Source organism: Tamandua tetradactyla, chromosome 5 (genome assembly GCF_023851605.1).
Source record: "Tamandua tetradactyla isolate mTamTet1 chromosome 5, mTamTet1.pri, whole genome shotgun sequence".
NCBI lineage: Eukaryota > Metazoa > Chordata > Mammalia > Pilosa > Myrmecophagidae > Tamandua > Tamandua tetradactyla.
The window spans coordinates 166,492,769-166,512,945 of NC_135331.1; the positions used below are offsets into that span (position 1 = coordinate 166,492,769).

General features: G+C 48.6%; 1 protein-coding gene across 1 annotated transcript; it reads left to right on the forward strand.

Moving 5' to 3' along the window:
* Positions 1-1,243: 1,243 nt before the first annotated feature.
* NR2E1 (nuclear receptor subfamily 2 group E member 1) lies at positions 1,244-19,946 on the forward strand. Its single transcript, XM_077159291.1, has 9 exons — positions 1,244-1,268; positions 5,828-5,973; positions 9,102-9,189; positions 10,768-11,003; positions 12,261-12,407; positions 15,076-15,172; positions 15,560-15,709; positions 15,957-16,062; positions 19,784-19,946. The coding sequence occupies exons 1-9, from the start codon at positions 1,244-1,246 to the stop codon at positions 19,944-19,946; spliced, it is 1,158 nt and encodes a 385-aa protein (XP_077015406.1).
* Positions 19,947-20,177: the final 231 nt, after the last annotated feature.

The following is a 20,177-nucleotide window of genomic DNA, read 5'->3' on the forward strand; positions in this document are numbered from 1 at the left end:
TCCGCAGGTAGTTGCAAAAGGAATAATTACTCACCTCGGGCCAGATCCAAGTTTTACTCAACAGAAGGGGGTACGGGACCAAGAATGAACCAACTCACATGGCCACATCCGGTGCGCGCAGTCACACACAGACACACAAGCATCCAGTTTCTTCCACGAATCTCTCTTTCTGGTACGCTGGAGAGAAGGGGGGAAAGCATTTTGAGAAAAATCCATGCTTCTCTCCCCTTCTGCTCTTCCATGAAATATAAAGCTTCATTTTTATTACAAGAGCGGCTCCGTCTTCACCACGCACGCATAGAACCACACTCCCATATTCACACTTTCTAAGTCGCCGGCTCTGAGAGCGTCTGCATTTTCTTTGGGAGCCGCTTGGAGGTTCATTAATATCATTAGCATTTAACCCCCTCCCTCTTCTCATCCCCTCCCCGCACATGGCTGACGTCAGACCCCGCCAGGAGTTGGGGGAAAAGCTAAGTGGGCTAGGGACGCCTTATTCCCCTCCCCACGGCTGCCTGTCAGAGCGCTTCTGGAGATATTACAAGGGACCCAGCCGGCAGCGACAGGCACAAAGTCACGGGGTAATGAACTTCGGGGACCCTTTGCAGCTGCGTGCGCGGCTCTCCCCGGAAACCGGGACCTCGTCGCCTCTTCGCGCCGAAGACTTCCCTGCAATCTAATTTTCCCACTCCGCACTCGGGCTGCGGCCGCGGGGAGCCCATCTGCCTCTGAAGCTGCGGTTGTGTATTTTCCTCCTCTCATTAGAAGATCGGCGGTCTGTAGAGATCTGCCCACATCTTGCATGCCTGTGTAGAGGGAGAGCTTGAAGACTGAGAGACAGGAATGGGGAGAGAGGGGGGTTTTACCCTTTTTGCTCCATAGAAAGACCATTTTCGTGCCTCCATCTCTATCTTTCAACGCCTCTCTAGTGCTGTCCTCCTCTGTCTTCCTGTCCTTCTTTCCGTCTGTCTGTCCATGCGTCTGTCCATACCAAGCAACATTCCTAGTGCTGCAGTTTTGCAAGAGCCGGGAAGAAACTCAAGGATGCTTAAATTTCCACGGTGGAACGAATTCTGAACGCCTGGGGAGCAGCAGAGCGCGCGACAGACACTTCACCTGTCCGGCCCTGGAGCCTCGCAGGCTGGAGGGCAGCTGGAGAGCGGCGGCGCCGGGCGGTGAGGCGGACGCTGCGGGCCGGGACGCTGGCAGCGCCCATCAACCGCTCCGCCCCGGGACCGTAAGCATGAGCAAGCCGGCCGGATCAACAAGTGGGTACTTCTTGGGCCGCCGCGGGGCCCAGACGCGCCGCCTGGGGCGAGAGGGTGGGGAGGCCAGGGAGGTCCCGCCGCGGGCGCTGCGGATCCGAGCCCGTGAAAGGGACTCTAGCGGGCTTGTGCGCTGTGGCCCAGCTCCTTGCAGACCGTGAGTCGGAGTGTTTCGTGGTGAGGGGAGAGCAGTTCCGTTGCTTCTGGATTGCTTGATTTCCCCGTTTCTGGTATTCTGGGAAGGTTGCGACCTACGCAACCCCCTAGCACGGTGTGTTTCCCCTACTTAGGTTCCAGGAGCTGAGGGGCTGGGGGGTGGTGCAGCCGGGGCGGGAACTGGGCCTCAGCTCCCGGCGGCAGCGCAATAATACACTAGCTCTAAACTCCTAGCTCCAGCGCGCAAAAGCAACTCTGCGCAAAGCGGATTTTGAATGGAATGTTTTACACCTCGTTTCTAGCTGTTTCAAATAATCCTGCAAATTGAGAATCAGAAACAATTTAAAAGTCACATTGTCCTTAATCCTAAATCCGCATAGGTCATAACTGGGGAATTCAAAGTACGGAGAAGCGCTTTAGCAAAAAGCGGACCAAATTCCTAAGCCCAAGGACTTTTCGAGCCGGACCTCGGCTGAGGCGGGAGTGAGTGGCCTGTTCCCTTGGCGCGCTTCGCTCCTTCCCGCAAACTTCCTTAGTTGGTGGCTCTCCCAAGAAACCCCAGCTCGCAGCTGACCTTTAACCACACCCAGAGGCCCGAGTGCAGGACTATGTGTGCGTGCGAGAGCATTTGCGTGCACGGTGCCTGCGGAACCCGCGAGTGTGCAGGCCCGAGGCAGCCCTGGGAGGGCACCGCGGGAATTCTTGGACTTCCCGGGGGCATTTTAGTTCCCGCCTTCCGGTGGTCTGGGACTGCCATTTCCGAGTTCCTAGGCTGGGAACGGCAGGCACTGCAGTCCCTACATGCCGGAGGTCTCCTGCTGCCCTTGTTATTTTCGCCTGTAGCATTTTTGGCGCTATGGGCTCCCTCCTCCCCCTTCCTTAACTGCCTCTCATTGTCCTAGGTCTTTGAAAGTTGGGAGAGTCCGAGACACTTTTGAGAACTGATATGAAGTCCCGCTGGGATGCAATTCCCCCCACCCACCCCCACAGATGTTGGTGGTGTTTTCATTTTGTTTTTTGGGTTGGTTTGGGTGCTGCCATTTAAAAATTTACAGCAAAATGAACATAAACAAGAAGAGAAAAGGAGAAATGTTTAAAAGTAGGGCAGAGAGAGAGAGAAGGAACGTTCTCCCCTGCCTGACTGCGGAGCGGCCCCTGCAGAGGGTTCAGTAGCGTTTCCAGCTAGCCTCGGGCCTCCCTGGGGCCTGGATGTTTCAATCTTCGGGAAGCGAAGCGAGCTCGCTTTTGGTGGTCCAAGTTCCCGGGAATGACTGTCCTTCCTGGGAGGAGCAGAAGGAGGCTTTTTATTTTTCCTCGCATCTGAGTCTTCATTGCAAAAACCAAAGTCCACGGACATCTGCAGGCTCCTAACTCACTCGAACTAGGCTAGGCCTTCTCCTCCTCCTCCGCTGGAAGTAAGGAGCTTTGAGCTCTTTCCCCCACTTAGGGTGCTGAGTCGCCGAGGAGCTCGAAAGTGGGGGCTCGAGGCTAAGGAAAGGGCGAGCAAGAAGCTTGACTAGCTGGGGGCCCCCGCGCGCAGTGGGCCAGGACGCAGGCGGACCCGCCGGACTTTGAGGGGAAAAGGCATCGTGGGCATGACCGGGAACTTTGGAACTTTCCAACAAGCCAAGAGCCTAAGTTCAGCCATGGAAGCCTCGAACCCCGGCGTGGGCCTGGACGCCGCCTCCGAGGTTTCTCCCGCCCACAGGCTCACAGGAGCCGTGGCGGCAGTTGGGCCTGAAACATACGGCCCCCCGGTCGGGGGCGGCGAGGAGGCGAGCGCGCAGCGGGCGGGGGCCGGGCCGAGGTCTGCTTCCCGGGACTCGCGGGACTGGAGAGCAAAGGGATGTCACCCGGGAGTCCCGCCTGGGTGGTAAACAAGCCCCGGGCCAGTCACCCCTGCAGCCCAGACTAACTTCTTTCAACAGCCTCTGATGGTAATTACAGTAATCGAAGCTGCCATATATCTTTAGGCAATTATAACACACAAAAAGCCCAGAGAGGACCTCCTGGCGAGGGAAGTTAAGAACGGTTTTCCAGCCTCAGCAAACTACCCGCGCGCCTCACGTCGGAGCTCGCTCGGCTTGCTAAATGAGAGGAGATTTGCAACGAGGTCAACCAACTTGTCTCGTGACCCCAAGTCACCTTAACGTGGCTGGGTGGTGGAGTCTGAGGCGCAGCCGCGCCGCGCCCCGGCATTTTCGCGTCGCTCCCTCCTGGGCCCCGCCCCAGCCGGGTTGCTTGTCTCTGATCTGCCCGCGAGCCGCGGCTCGGAGGCCTGGGCAGAGGCAGAGCCAGCCACAGCCACCGGGACCCGGGGTCGACCATCGAGGCCTTCCTCGATCACCACCAGAGTCCTCCAGAGCTGTATGTCCCTGGTCTCTGCCCGAGTCGAGAAACCGGGCAGAGGAACCCGGCACTGGTCCTCCCGTGCGCTCATCTTGTCTTCATCACAAGACCCACAGGGAGGAAGAAGACAGCTGGGGACGGCAATATTATCGGCCCCCAGACTTGGACCCCAGCGCGGGCAGAAGGATGTATGTTACGCAGAGGTGGACGGTAGCAAAACAGAGAAACCAAGTTCACCGCTTCCAGAGCAGAGCTCGCCCCCGGCTCCTAGGCGGCCGTGACAGATCCAAGGGGGCGGGGGACAAGACCCGCCGCGGCTTCGCCTCTTCCTCTCAAGCCCACCCTCCCCCCAGCATAACCTCCCCTCCCACCCTGCGGGAGAGGGGGCGCCCAGGCGGTGGCCGCCGCGCCGCGCGCCTCCCCGCAGCCTTTGTCGCCGTCCGAATTCCCATGCTACTCTTTTTGACGGGTCACTGGTGGCTCTATAGGCAGGTGCGGCGGCGGGACTGTAATTACCCGGGCATGCCTGGTGGTTACCGACTCCCCGCCCCCTCCGCCTGCTTCCTCTCCCCCACCCCCAAAGACCTGAGTTGAGCGAAGGTGGCCGCCGGGCCCGGGTGCGCGCGCACCCTGGTGCCTCGGAATTTAGGAGGTTTCCACAGTGCACCCCTCCCGGGCCCTCCCCTCCCCGCGCCTTCGCCTTCCCTCCTCCTCTCGCCGGGTGGGTCTCACCCCTGCCTATTCCCCACCGCGACCTAATCGCAGTCGGGCCGGCTGCGCTCTGGAGGGCAGCTGTCGACTTTCATCGAGGCCCGCGGCCTGCCTGGCCCAGACGTGGGGGCCATCAGATGGGTTGCGACGGGAAAAGAAATCACTTGAACACTTTAATGCCCTTCCCCCCTCCCCCCTTTGTTTGCAGGAGGAAGGATTCCTAAATCCGTATAAACCGCTCCAGGCACTTGTTGTACTGTGGGGCCTTAGAGAAAAATAATTCCCTCCCTTCCGAATTTCCGTGTATTACCCCCTCCCCACCCCCGTAAAACTCCTCCGGGGTCTGCGGCCATTTGGACTTGAAGAGAGTCCAAGGGAAGTTCTCTCAAGCTGGGCATCTGCTGTCCGGGCCAGGAGACGTGGGGGGCGGCGGGCAGCCCAGAGAAATCAGATCCTTAAAAATCTGCCTCTGGCAGCGGCGTTGAAACAGAAAAGAAGAGGTAGTGCGAATGGTTTTTCAGTAAAACGCTGGCCCTAGTGTGAGGAGGCTGGTCTTTTAAAGGAGAAAGAAGTTAGGGTTGGGGCGAGGAAGGGTCGCTGTCTACGCTGACCTGCTGGGGAACCCGTACGTTTGTATCCCTCTCCCCTCTCTGGCCTAGCCCGGTGCCAATTACTCTGCGGAGAAAAGAATTTCTTCCTAAAAGGTATAATTTCTCAAAAACGACCCACCAAACTTTCCCTTTTAAATAGGTAAAGCGAAAGTTGGGCAATTACCGCTACCCTTATTATCATTAATAATCCGAGTATTAGCATTACAATAATCATCCCAATAATAACAACCGCCCGGTGGAGCTCCGAGAAAACTCGATTGCCTTCCAGCTGCCATCCCTCGTTCCAGCCGTGTTTGTTTTTCTTCTTTTCCCTTTTACATTTCAAGTTTGTCTCCTCGCGCGCCCGCTAACAACTTTCGCTGCTAAATGCGAGAACGCCGGAGGGAAGCGGCCCAACTTTCCGCAGAGCAGAAAGGCAGCGGCGAGCGGTGCCGCGGCCCGGGCCCGCTGTGATCTTTTATTCCAAAATGGGTCTCGGCGATTAGAGGAGACCCAAATACATGTAGCGGTGCATGAATAATGCTCATTGTAGGAAACTGACACTTGCTCAAGGAAAAAAAAAGTTTGGCTATAAAATCACTTCATTATTTGCTTTTACCGCAGCTTCGGTGGTAATCCCTTCAGAGGTCAGATTGCTTAGCATCTCTCTCTCTCTCCCTCTCCTTTTTCCTCCTTCATCTCCGCCCTCCTCTCCCTCTCCGCCCTCACCCCCTTTCCTCTTTCCTGCGATTTCAGGCCGCATTTTAGATATTCCCTGTAAAGTGTGCGGTGACCGCAGCTCGGGGAAACACTACGGGGTCTACGCCTGCGACGGCTGCTCGGGGTTTTTCAAACGGAGTATCCGAAGGAATAGGACGTATGTCTGCAAATCTGGAAACCAGGTACCTTAGCCAGAGCAGCACTGTGCCAGGTGCCCCTCTGCCTCCTCCTCCCCTTTGTTTATGCCAAGGCCTTCTCTGAGTTTCCACGCTGCTGCCTTGACCTTACCTCTCCCCTCCCTCCACCCCCACCCCCCCCTTCCTGCCTCGACTCTCAGAGACCCTTTTGCCTAGGAAGAGCAAGAAGAGGTAAGGGAGGACAGTGGAGTTCTCAGGAGGAAGTCTGAAATCCTAGAGCCTCCCTACACCCTCTTTTAAAGTATCTGACAGATTTTCAATCAAGGTGTCCCCCGGGGCTAAGGATCTTTAGGGGCTAAACCACAAGTAGCAAGCAGGAGAAAAGGCTATGTTACTTTGCCTCTCCACCCCAATTCCTAGCAGCACCCAAGCACAGTCCCCTCATCATTACATGGGAGGATAAAAGCAATGGACATCTGAGTCAAGGTCGCTGTCACTTTTATCTGAGACCCAATAATGAGGGCTGTGCACTTTCAACTCTGGAGAAGCAATGCTGGTCTGGAAGCAGGCAAGGGGCCTTCAGCACCTACTCAGTCTTTGCTGGGCCTTGTCAGAAAACATCATCATAAGCAAGAAGCGAAGGTCCCAAGGAAGATGTAATCGGACTTTTCCCAAGTTTCCCATATTTCCTTCCTCCTGAGCTGCTCAGATTTTCCTGGTTGTGTTTTAGTCTTGAGCTGGCAGAATTGCCTCAAAGCGAAGAAGGTCAGGGCTGAGTGTGAGCCAAAGGTACCAGAAAGAGCAGGCAGAACTCCCTGGTTCAGTTTCCAACTCAATCTTAGGCTTACTTCAACATAGGAGACTGGCCTTCCATTGCCACGCTTTGTCCTATCCTTAGCCAGAGATACAGACCCTCAACATAGAGGCTTTCTCTATTACTCCCAAAAGGATCCCAGAGAGGGCATTAGTCAGAAGTAGCCCTTTGGTAACAAGAGGTAAAACACTTTCACTAATTTATAGATAGATAGGTGGAATGTATGTACACAGGCACACTGCTGCTAGTAAATTATTCTGAAATCTTTTTCTGAAACCATGACTGCTCATATCAGTCTCCGATAGAGCTAGATTAACAGCAACATCTCAAAAGACACTTACATTCGGGCAAGTTATTTGAGCTCTCCAGCCCTTCTACTTGTTTAACTGGGTCCACAGTTCTGTATCGGTGTCCAGCTTGTCCCTCTGGACATGCCACTTTCTCCACACGCAAGACTGTATCTGGTAGCGCCATGGGGCTGTGAGCTTACTGTGGGTCATTGTATTTGAGGAGGCTTCTGCTTAAATTATCTTTTACTGGATCTCCAGAAAAGGGGAATCAAAATCTCAGATTTTATGCTTGGGTGTTTTGAAAAGGGATGGCTGTCAGTCCTACCTATTGATGTGGATCCAAGCAGTTGTAAAGGCATGATAATAGACTCATCAGGCCTGTTCCTCTCCTTGCAGAGAAAACAAATGGGCTGAGCTGAAGCATTCATCCTTTCTCAGGTTCACATATTTATGTACATTTGCTCTGATTTGAAGACTTAACAAGGACTTCCATTTTGCATTAACATGTGTATCAGATTACTAGAGGACACCATTTGGGGATAGGCCTATGATTACATTTAATAACAACAGCTCTTCAAACCTCTTTACCTTGAGCTATTACACCGGCCAGTGAGGATGACCCAAAGAATTCACACAGGGACCAAAAATTATTTCCTTTCTCTCTTTTATTCTAAGATTAGGTGAGTAATATTCTAACTTATTATTAACAGTAGAGACATTTAGAAGTTGTAATGAACCTATGCCTCACTTTTATTTTAAATAAATCAATACATCTTTAAACTGAAGGGGTGTGGTCTTATAAAACTGCATTCTCCCATGTAATTTTTTCCCCTGAGGGATATTTTAGAGAAACGAAATGTACTTACCCCAAGTTCAGTGCACATGAATTTTTGAGACTATGAAACAAAATTGAATAAATGTATTCTGTTCTCCTTCTGTCCACTGCAAATGTAACAGCAGCAACTTACATATGTATTTTCTGTATACAAATGCATATACATATATCACTCTTTATACATCTCTCTCTATATATGTTCCTTCAGTAATGACACTTAACACTGATTCCCTAGCAAATTCTGCCTGTAATTTTCCTCTTTAAAATAGCTGATTTCTTTCCAGAAAAAAAAAATTGCATTAGGTAAAATATTTCTTTTCTTAGACATCTTAGATAAATATTTCTAAGGCAGTGGTTACCTTTTCTCAGTTACCAAGTGAATATTCTCAGTGCATACTTTCTCTTTGTCAGACAGTCCATCGCATTTTTATCTTCCTGGCCATATTTATACAATGGGCATTTCTACATTTTGCCCAGGCCTTGGATTCTTCCCTCTGCCCACTCCAGTTCTTGCCATGCTAACCACTCTGGCTTCTGCCTCACCTACCTGGAATGACCGTGTTTCCATCAACCTAGGCCCAGGCTAGTCTTTAAGACAATCTCAGTATGCTGGTTATAAAAATGACTTCAAGTATAGAGGCTTGGGACAAAAGTGAGAGAACAGGCGAGTGAAGAATATATGGGAGGAAACCTGACAGATAAGCGAGCGCACCCAAAAAGTGACTGAAGTGGATAAACTCAAGACCTGAGAGCGAAAAGAAAAATTGGCGAAAAGGAAGTGGGTGGGTAGGGGGAGAAGAGAGCGATCCTGATGGCCAAGCCTGTCCCCGGCCAAGCTCAGAGGCCTCCTCCTCTGGGGCCAGGTCGCTGTCTTCGGTCCTGAAAAGACCCGGCCCCACCACCTCGGCTGCTGGCGGATGTCTCCCCCACCCCACCCCAAATACATACCCCGCCCACTGCGAGCTCCTCTGCTCAGGCGCTCCCACATTCACCTACTGGGAGAAAGACTTTTCTCCTTGTCCGCTTTCGTAGTGCTGGAGGCTGGCCCTCTTCAAGTAGCCCGGCACTCCTAGACCCCTCTCTAGCTGGGCCCTCGCGTTTCACCGGCCGAGGCTCGCGGCTCCGGGGTCTGTGGTGGGACCAGGGTCCAGCCTCCACGGGTTTCACCGGAACCCGCGTAGCACCGGCTTCCCAAAGGCCCCGGGGGCCGCTGACCGTCTGCGCTCTGTTCCAGGGAGGCTGCCCCGTCGATAAGACGCACAGAAACCAATGCAGGGCGTGTCGGTTGAAGAAGTGTTTGGAAGTCAACATGAACAAAGACGGTAATCAGTACTTCTCTTTATTCTCCTAATGCTGATTGAGTAGTAAGTAAATTATATGTACAGAAAATGCACGGTACTCCTATGCATGTAAATCATCTCCCAAGCGCTTCTTTCCAGATGCTGGGAATTGGCCTCGGGCTTTCAGTCATATCCTTCCGGTCTCTCTGCATGATCCCTCTTCCGACTACCTTGAACTGCCCTTGCTCACACACGGCACGGCACGTGCGCGCCACAGGCACCCCACGAAGGCAGCGCTCCCGGAGACCCCACTCCACTGCGTGGCGCCCTAACCCTTCTTATCGCCTCTCCTTGCAGCCCTTTGCAGCCTGTTAGACAACCCTGGCATCTCCAAATCTGGACAGTCTTCGCGGGAAGGGATAATGGGAACCAGGATACGATGTGGTGGGGGATGAGGGGGCTGCAGAAACACGGAAACGTGAAATTTCGAGCTTTTACTTGCAAATTTACCAAGATGCCAAAATCAGTTCAGCGCTTGTGTCTGTCTGTTTTGTTCCCAGGGCCTTCTCTAGGTTCAACAGAAAAGGAAGAAAGGGGGCCAGGGAAGCAGGGTGACACTTGTAGGTGTTTTGACGCCCAGCTCCCAGAGGCCCTTAAACTGCTTCCTAGGCAGACAGCGCCGTCCAAGCTGCGCCCCTCGTCGCGGCCTGGCGAGGGCGCCCCAGGCCGCTGCAGTGGGGCCTGGATAATGGGCTGGTAGCACGGAAGGGGCCTCTGAACCCGGGTGCAGAGTGAATTTGACCTTGGCTGCGGCGGGGGCTGAGTGGCACTCCACGGAGCTCTCCGTCTATGGGGAGCGCTCCCTCTGCGGCGCAGGAAGCAGGAGAGAGCATTCCACCTGTTGAACATGTGTATTGACAAGTTGTCAAGCTCCGCGGGTGGAAGATTGCCCTGAATTAATTTGTTTGTTTAAACTGTTGGTGGTAATTGTCACATCTCCCCTGCTTTTCTTCAGCACCCTCCGAGACGTGCTCTCCCTCGTCCCGTCCCCCCCCCCCCCCCCGCGTCCCCGGGGATTGGGTCGTTTTCTACTAGGACCCTGGGAGACAAAAACTATTTCCACCAGAGCAAGGGAGAGGGGTCACCCTTGGGCTGAGCGGGTGAAGTCTGTGCAGAGAGTTTGGACCTGGCTGTGCTCAACGTTTCCTTTTCCCTTTTATGGGAACGTGGATACAGGGACTACTGAAATCAATAAAGAATACAGAGATACTGGGCTATTCTTCCCAGAAGATGTCTGGTTTTCCTGCGACACCACTTACCCCGCCCCGGATGGGGAGAAGCCCTTAATGGACGGAGAATACACCTAATCTTGCGTGAGGCTTGGTTGTTCTGGTGGTACTTTGAAGCCAGGCTCTCCTCCGCTTCAGCTTCCTCGCCCATGCAAAGTAGGGGAGGCTCTCAGAGCGTCTTCCACCCTCACATCCCCCCTTCCCTCCTTCTCCGCCACCTCCTGGGAGACCTTGCCTGCCCAGACCTGGCGTTGGTCTCGGGAGCGCAGCCGCCGCTCAGGGTCACCGCGTCTCTGATCCCGGGCGTGCGTCGGTCCCTCTGTCTTTGCAGCCGTGCAGCACGAGCGGGGACCTCGGACGTCCACCATCCGCAAACAGGTGGCCCTCTACTTCCGCGGGCACAAGGAGGAGAACGGGGCGGCCACGCACTTCCCGTCGGCCGCGCTGCCCGCGCCGGCCTTCTTCACCGCGGTCTCGCAGCTGGAACCGCACGGCCTGGAGCTGGCCGCCGTATCCGCCACCCCCGAGAGGCAGACCCTCGTGAGCCTGGCTCAGCCCACGCCCAAGGTCAGTGGCCCCGCTGGGCCCAAGGGAGTTCATCCCGGGGCATGGCCATCTCCCCCGCGCTAGGATGGAGTCAGACTAAAGATAGAGAGGCCTTGCTGGGTGTTCCAGCCCTGCGGGACTCTTCAGGGGATTCTCGGCCACCTGCTCTTCCCTTCTGGTGTTTGGCCAGGGGTGCTCCAACATTAGTGTGCAGAAGAGTCACCGCGTGAGCTGCCTAAAAATGGCCCGGCCCCCAGAGATTCTGTTTCAGTAAGTTTGCAGGGCGTCCAGGAACCTGCACCCTGAGGAAACACCCTCTGGTAATGGGGTGACTGGTGGAGAGGGCAGACTCGGGTACTCCTGGAGGCCAGAAGAACAGAGCTCACCACACTTGCAAACTGCAGGCCTCTATTGTCTTGGGCAAAGCTGTGGGTCCCTAATACAAGAGAGAAATGTTAGGAGAGTTTGAGGGACTAGGCTTGATTTCCACTTCACTCTCACTCCCTTCTGAGCCACGTGGATTGACTCCAGGTAGAAAGGCTCAGCCAGAACCACCTGGAAAGGCCGCCACCCAGGGGCTGCCCTCCAGCCTCCAGCTGGCACCTACCCAAGGCCTCCACTCCTGGCCAGAAGGGCCCAGGATCTCTCCCCGAGGAGGCCCAGCTGCAACCCACACTGCAGGAAAGCCCAACACCTGGGCACATGCACACACACAATATTTAATATTGCTTTCTTACCCTTGATGTGTATAATAAGCTCGGGAAAGTAGTGTTATGAATATGTTGTCAGTTATGAATGGGAATGCTCTGTGAATGATTAAGATGTCTAATTGAAATATTTCCATAATATACTAATCCTTTCTAAAAATACTCGTATGCATATTTGTGTTTGGGATGCCTATTAATTTATACTTTTTTCACATCTATTTTTATTTACACAGATATGAGAAGCTCCTGTCTAAATTGGGAGCTAGGCCTGGCACTTGGTTCAGCCCAAGGAAAATTTGCTGCAGGGCATAGAAAAAGCCATATGCCCCACTAAAAGGCACAGGCCCCCAAAGAGTGGAAATAAGTCCTTCCCGACAAATACTATTTCCCAAACTATCTAGATACAGATTACCCACCCCCAATCCCACTTATGGCAACTGCACATTTAAGTAGATCATCCAAATTCCATTTTATTTTGTTCCCTGTTCTAATTACGAAATTAAAAGGTTGGCTTTTCCTGCAAAGCTGTGGTTTCCTCACTTTCAGGTATCTCTCTTTCTTTCCCTGCCAGTACCCCCATGAAGTGAACGGGACCCCAATGTACCTGTATGAGGTGGCCACAGAGTCTGTGTGTGAATCAGCTGCCAGGCTTCTCTTTATGAGTATCAAGTGGGCCAAGAGTGTGCCAGCTTTCTCCACGCTGTCTTTGCAAGATCAGGTACCAAGAGAGCACTGAGTCTTGGGGGATGTGTGTGTGTGTGTTTGTGCATGGGAGGTGGGAGGAAGAAGCAACAGTAATCAGCCTTATAAATGTTACCCAGATAAAGCACCAATGCCAAGCATCAGTTCTTACCAGCAATAAGGAAACTCATTTACTAGCTTCTTTACGTGGGTTCAAAATATATAGCTATAGAATCCTTAGTATGAAATGCAATTATGTGTCTCAGGAAAGTTAGATCTTTCCTGAAGGACAAAAATGTTTAAGTTTAATCGAGACATCACAAACTTTTTCTTAAAATTTTTATCTTGAAATAATTTCAAACTTACAGGACAGTTATAAAATAATACAAAACTCATACAGGGAATTCCAACATATCCCCAGCCCCAGTGCCTAGCTCAGCCAATTTTAATGTTTTGCCACATTTGCTGTATCATTCCATCTATCTCCCCATTCATTTCCACCTATCTCAAACAGTTCAGAGTAGGCTGTATAGTTCATGCTCCTTCATGAAACCTTAGATTTACTCTCAAATAAAGTTTTATCAATGAAATTTTAAATTATTAATAAAACAATTTAAATAAAAATTAAAAATATTTAAAAATATTCATAAGAATATTGGAACTGAGATAAGTTGTAAGGTGATAAGAGTATTCTCCTGTGAGATTTTTGGAACTACTCATTATTTTATGTTCACAGCTTTGTATTCTCCATTGATACAGTTTGGGGCCAATAATTTATCAGCTGGTAGGATCAGACACTTCCTGCATGCTAGGGTCTCACTTAGATCCTTTAAGTGCACTGAACAATGTTGTAAACAAATAAGCGTTTTGCATAATTCTCTGGTCGTAAAAATGACATTCAGAGGGAGAGAAAATATGGGCCACTGCTAAAAGTTGCATAGACCCAAACCGCAGAATTTTTTTTTTTTTTTTTTTTTTTTACATGGGCAGGCACCAGGAATCGAACCCGGGTCCTCTGGCATGGCAGGCAAGCGTCCTTGCCTGCTGAGCCACCGTGGCCCGCCCCCGCAGAAATTTTGTTGTTAGGAATACCAGAAATAGCCCCTGCCGGTATTTTTGTAACCTTGAGGAAAGAAAGGAAATGAAGTGTTCACAACCAATGGCTGTTATCAGTGTCTTCACAGAAATTAATGACAAATCCTACAAAAGGCTAGTAAGTAGTTCCAAACACAAGGTGTGAAATGAATTATTTCATACTTAATTAAGGCATAATAGTGCCCCTTAATATGAAGTACATTTCCTGCAGAGAGATCTGGCAATGTACAAAAAACATTTAATCTTCTAGCTTTGGTTGCTCTTTTTTCATGGCCTGTACTTTTACAGATGGCCACAGATAGATCATTTTTTACCTTGAATTTTTAAATAGTTGTTTCCTGTACTTGATGCAATAAAACTGAAATTAAAGCATTTTTAAAATTAAGCCTTGACGGGTTCGCTTCCTAGTGCCTACCCATGCAAATAAATAAATAAATAAATAAAAATAAAAATTTAAGTCTTTAGATCTAATTGTGATTTGGGTTACATGACTTCATAATTCAGCCCTTAGCTCCCAAAAGGAAATCCTTTACCTAAGTCTTCCCGAATTAGCTAATTTGGGAGGGATTTTTTTTAATGGAAATTTTTCAAGATCAAGATCAATTGACCAGTTTACTGATTTACTGGTTGGCTCTAATCACTTGCTGTGTATGTGTGTGTGTGTGTGTGTAAATTGCTATTTTTTCTCAAAATAAGTATTTGTCCACTCTTTAATACAAACAGAAATTTACTTACTGCCTGCCACTTAGCCTTTGGGTAGAAACCCTTCAACAACAAGCAACAGCAGTGAAGTGGGATCCAGTATACCAATTTGGAAAAAGAGACAGATTTTCATTTTAAATATTCAGTAGCACATTTTATTAGAATGAAAATGACAAGCACCTTGATGCTGTCCACTTATGATTCTCAGAAAAATCAGGCAGTGAGAGGAGGTAAACTCAGCAAAACCCCATTAACATAATTACACCCTGATTTCCCTGCAGGCCTCTTGGGAATTAGTGATATCCCTCTCTCTCTCTCTCTCTCTCTCTTTCTCTCTCTTTCTCTCTCTTTCTCTCTCTCCCTCTCTCTCTCTCCCTCTCTCTCTCCCTCTCTCTCTCCCTCTCTCTCTCCCTCTCTCTCTCCCTCTCTCTCTCCCTCTCTCTCCCTCTCTCTCTCCCTCTCTCCCTCTTTCTCCCAGCACCCACCCCCTGCCCCCACCAGGAAGATGGGAGCCCAGATCTGTAGGCTTAGTCAGAAATCCTCAACTCTGACATCATCAGCATTTTGTGTGAGGGGGACAGGCCTGCTGAGCTGCTGTAGGCACTTCCTCGAGCCTTGTTTTGAGGAGAAGTTTCTAGTGGGTCAGTAATGAGTGGATGCAAGGACAAGAGGGGTAAACCCTTTCCTGGGAGAGCAAACTTTGGGGAATTGAAATGGCTGTGAAATGCATGTGCTTATGTATAGGCACCTTTTCAAAAAGATAAAGGGAAAGCTAGAATATTCAGAAAAAATTTACCCAAGGCAGGCATTTAAAACACTTTTTAAAATAATGGAAATTTACATATTGAAATTGTTTATAAATTTATAAATTACACACTATATTATATTATACATCTATTGTACGACAGCTGATGCTTTTGGAAGATGCTTGGAGAGAACTGTTTGTTCTAGGAATAGCACAATGGGCCATTCCGGTTGATGCTAACACTCTACTGGCTGTATCTGGTAAGAATTGCACAATTTAATGACTTTGTTGTAGAAATTACCATAAAAATACATCACTGAAAAAAGAACAACATGTAAAGAATAACAAATTCCTGCTGAACAATAGAGTATACCTGTCATTTATAAATCTATATTTAAATGCAAATAATGTTGTTTTGTTGTATTCATGACTGCTTGCATTGTTATTTAAATGCAAATTACTGTGTTTGTTATCATCCAAGAGAAGATTTTATATTAACTTTCATACAATATAGCCAGTTTACATGGAATCAGATATCTTAGAATGACAATTGAATAGATGTTGATATGCAGGATTTTGTCAAAAATCAATATTAAATCATGAAAATGCCTTCATATTAGAGCATTTATTCCATATTTTCATTCTAGGCATGAATGGTGACAACACAGATTCCCAGAAGCTGAACAAGATCATATCTGAAATACAGGCTTTGCAAGAGGTGGTGGCTCGATTTAGACAACTCCGATTAGATGCTACTGAATTTGCCTGTCTAAAATGCATTGTCACTTTCAAAGCTGGTAAGCAGACCCAACCCCCTGTCTCCTCTCCTTCCGCAGTTTGGCCACTTCACTCATCCATCCAGCCATCTCAAAATCCAAGCTAATCCCTGATGTTCGAGGGAGCAGATGCCATTAGGCTGGCCCCCTCTTCTGCAGCCCTGAGGAGCTGCTTGTTCTCCTGGCTGGCCATCCACTTCCAGAGAAGTGCTTTCCCCTCCTGCATTTTCTCTGCTGCCTATCACAGTTTCCTGACCTTCATTTCTAGTTCCTACACACAGTGGTTCTGAACTGAGAAGTTTCCGGAATGCTGCCGCTATTGCAGCTCTTCAAGACGAGGCTCAGCTCACTCTCAACAGCTACATCCATACCAGGTGATTCTCATTTGCCTTGAACATGTACTTAAGAAAATTGCTCCCATTGTGAACGTGGGAGCAGGCAGTAAGAAGCCAGTTCAAACATTGTGACTAATTATCCTGTTGCCAGCGAGTTAACTTAGAATCGCTGCCCTTATCTATCTCTTAGGGTGGGTCAAAGGAACAAATCAAATTAGATTATCAAGGTGAAAGCACTTCCAGACACACTCCAGTGGCCTAGGTCAAACAAGCTGATCCACCGAAATAGTTGAACTAATTTATGTGAATGGACCCAGATATGGAAAGGGTCAAAAGAAAGGTCAAAATGCTATGGTTGATATATTAGAAAAGGTCTAACCATTCATTAAAAAAGGCAGTGCCTTTCTTCAGATGTCAGTTCCAAACAGAAGGGCCAGGGAGCTGCCCCGAGAGGCCACCTTCACCCATCGTGACTGCTGTTTGACTCTGGGAACTGTTACCTGTGGAGTTATTTTGAGTCACAGCGCCAGGCTACTTCAGGTCCAACAGGGCCCACTGGGGGATGCTTGTCTTGGCTATGCATCAAAACTCTTGGTCATGAGGGGCTCCAGCCAGGCTTCTCCCAGCCCACCATTGGACAAGAGGTATAGGACTTCTGATTCCATTTTTCAGTTGAAAAATGCAAGGCTTCTTAAAATGGCAGTGGAATCTCTCTAGCTTATCAAGTAAGGCCTTGGTAGATCTGAAGTTAGAAGAGGTTGTATTGTTGTTTATTCTCTAGATTGGTCTTGAAGGGGAGCCCATGGAAGCCCATTTCCATCACCTCAGACGTTTATAGGCCTTTAATGAGTTCTCCTCTATGGGGTCAAAAAATCCCAAGTCAGTGATATGCATTTGGACTGATAACACTTTTGCTAGGATGTGCTTATTTCTATTAGAAATCCTCTTTTGAGTATCGAATGAATGAACTGCTCCCTGTCTATGGAATATCACTGAAACTGTGTTGAGTGACAGTTCATGTATATATGTTTTTTTCCAAATTAGAGTGCCATTGTTATCTAATTTAAAACTTACATTGACTTTCAGAATATTTACAATAGGTACTTAATATTTGCCCCGAATTCTAAAACGGTGCAGTAAATAATTTAGGCACCTTTTCTCCACTGAAAAATCACTTATATTTCCTAAATGATTTTTGACATTGGAGCAATTAAGGTATAAGCATCGAAAGGAAGGTGGAATCTAGTTACTAATTCTGTCCGTCCTTTGCCGAGTGCTCACTATGTGCAGAGCTCCTGGTGGGCTTTGAGGGGAACAAAAAAGAACAAGACCCCCCCCCATCATGTAAAGTAGGTGGAGATGTTACTCTGATTGGACCATAGAAGCAAGAAAAGCAAAGTGGGGCGTGTGAGATGTGAATTCTGGTGGAAAGGAGGAGGAAAGAGGAAATCTGAAAAGGGTGACGGAGGAGATGCCATATGAATTGGTTCTGGAATGATAGAAGGCGTCTCAGAAGGGGGAAAGGGGTGCAACAAGAGCCAGTCCTTAGAACCGGTTGGTAGAAGGGCAAAGTTGAGGGGGGAGGGACAGTGTCCCAGGGAGCCTGGCAGGTCAGAAGGTGCTGCTCGGAGATGGCCTGAGTGAATTCAACCACAAACTAACATTAGAGAAATGGCAAGTAGGCTACCTGTCCATCCAGCCACCCCCCAAACAAAGAAATTATTTGTGGGAGGAACACATCTACTTCAAAAGAGAGTTCTTATTTCATGCTGTCAGCTATAATTTAATATTAATATCTGGAGTCATATATGTGACAAAACTTTTCTTTCCTTAGCTCCTTCAAATCAGTGACTGCTCTTTCCTCTAGTGCTGTTCTGTCCATAAAAATGAAATCTGAAGTTGAAATGAAAAGTTAACCTGAAAACTGAGCTAATTGTACGTTACAGCTCTGTAAATCATTTCTCTCTTTATCTAGGATTTAAGGAGAAGGTTAGGAATTAGCATTTATTCAGCATTTCATACAAACCGTATGCTGTAACTTGATAAAGATCAAATACCTGAATCTGTGATCAAATCACTTGGACCTGAAGAAAAACCTCCAGTTTTCATGCTAATGGATGGAATCAGGGGCATAGATATGCAAAACTGAAGTCTTGAGCAGCCAGAAACACTGTCCCCCCACCAACCCTCACATCGATTCTAGGTAGTGCAGTACTCCACACATAATAGACCCTGAATTAATTCTTGACTGGCTAACCAGCCCTTTCTCACCCAGAGAATAAAAGAAGTGGGTAAGTAGATGAATAGATGATCTACTCACAGAAAGTCAAGAGTTAATTATCTTTGGGTTCTCCAAAATCCATCCTTTCCAAAAGTAATTATTTCCCAGAATGGTTTCTCACTATGGACATTTCCTGCACCTTGAGTGGCTGCTGCAGACTTGGAAGACTTGTGTAGGTAGCCATTGTCTCTAACCTCCTCTAGAGTTCTCTCTCTTCCACCTGGAGCTGTGAACAGCTGTTGAGAAGAGGGCTGGGCAAGGCACAAGGGAGACATGGGTCTTGGGATTACATTCCAGGGATCAAAGGAGATGGATTCAGCAAGGAGAACAAGTGATGGGATCTAGGCATTTTTCCAAAATGTACATAACCTTCACCATTTCCATACCACATCATTAGATATGCTCTAGTGGTCCTCATCCATGGGTGGCCATGATTCTAGATAGTGAAAGAGCCAAAGGAGGTCCTCAGAGGCGCAGAATGAACTATCAGCCTCATATTACAAAAAGGAGAGGGGATCTCATGTGCTCAAAGTTGAAACAAGCATGAAAGGTGCTCTCCTGGACTCGATCTGCAAGATGGAATGTCAGGCAGTTAAATACAGTATCCAGCCACCCAACTCTTGAAGGAATTTTGATATCCCTCAGCTTCTAGTACCTGGTGGCCATGGGTTGAGCCTTGCTTAGTCACAAACATGTTTCCCTGAGGGGGGTTGTTTCAGTGAAGGGAGCCCTCCTTATGGAGTGATTCTGAGCTATCGGCTGTGGCTGAATCAGGACTGCAGCGAGGGAGTGGTTTACAGGCATCCGAAGGCAGCAGAATAATGAACTTGCCCATCTGAGCACAGATGTATGTTGGACATCAAGAGAGGAAATTGTTAAGCAATTTCTCACGTCTTTAATTATATGCCAATTTCATTGACATGAAAGTTGGGTGGCACTGCCACCCAACAGAACTTAGTCTTTAATTTGCAATATAATAAGGATGGAATTATTCCTGAGAGTGACTAAGTATAATGTCTGAATAATAATTTGGAGAATTGCTTAGGAATGGGAGCCATTTTATTTGAGGGAAATAGCCATGTAAAGGAACCCTGAGAATTAGAAAACTTGGATTCTATTGCCAACTTTATTGTCAACACCGTGGTTGTTTTCTATATTGGTAACCGTAAGTTTAATATTTGGCCTAAAATGAGTACTACATTTCTTAAAAATACTTTTTCTCCAAATTAAATGTGACTTCTTTGCTAATGCAGAGAGAAGCACCATGTAATTTTTTGGCAATATCATCTATGCTTTCCAGACCTTAATTATTCTACCTCCGAAACAGGGCAGTGATACCTGGCTAGGGCTCTGTGGCAGGGATAGTGTGTTATTAAAGAGGCAAAAATCAGGCAATTATATTGCAAGTGATGTGTGTTCCAGTGTAAGATATTAATTTCCATCAGTAATGGATTCTGACTTTACTGTCTCATATTTCAGATATCCCACTCAACCCTGTCGCTTCGGAAAACTCCTGTTGCTTTTGCCAGCTTTACGTTCTATTAGCCCATCAACCATAGAAGAAGTGTTTTTCAAAAAAACCATTGGCAATGTGCCAATTACAAGACTGCTTTCAGATATGTACAAATCCAGTGATATCTAGTTACCGAAAGTACCCACTTTTCAGGATGGGACAGTATCAGATGAACTTCGACCCATGGAGAACAAGCGTCAACTAACAAACCTTTCAGGAAGCGTAAACTTGGGAATGTGTAGCCTTCAGGAAAAGAAATGCCAATTGACACAAAACAGGTCTAGCAACTATAACCTGCTGCCTCAACCAGGGCAGGGCGGCCTGGAAAGCAGGGGAGCCTGACCAAATCACCTGAGCAGG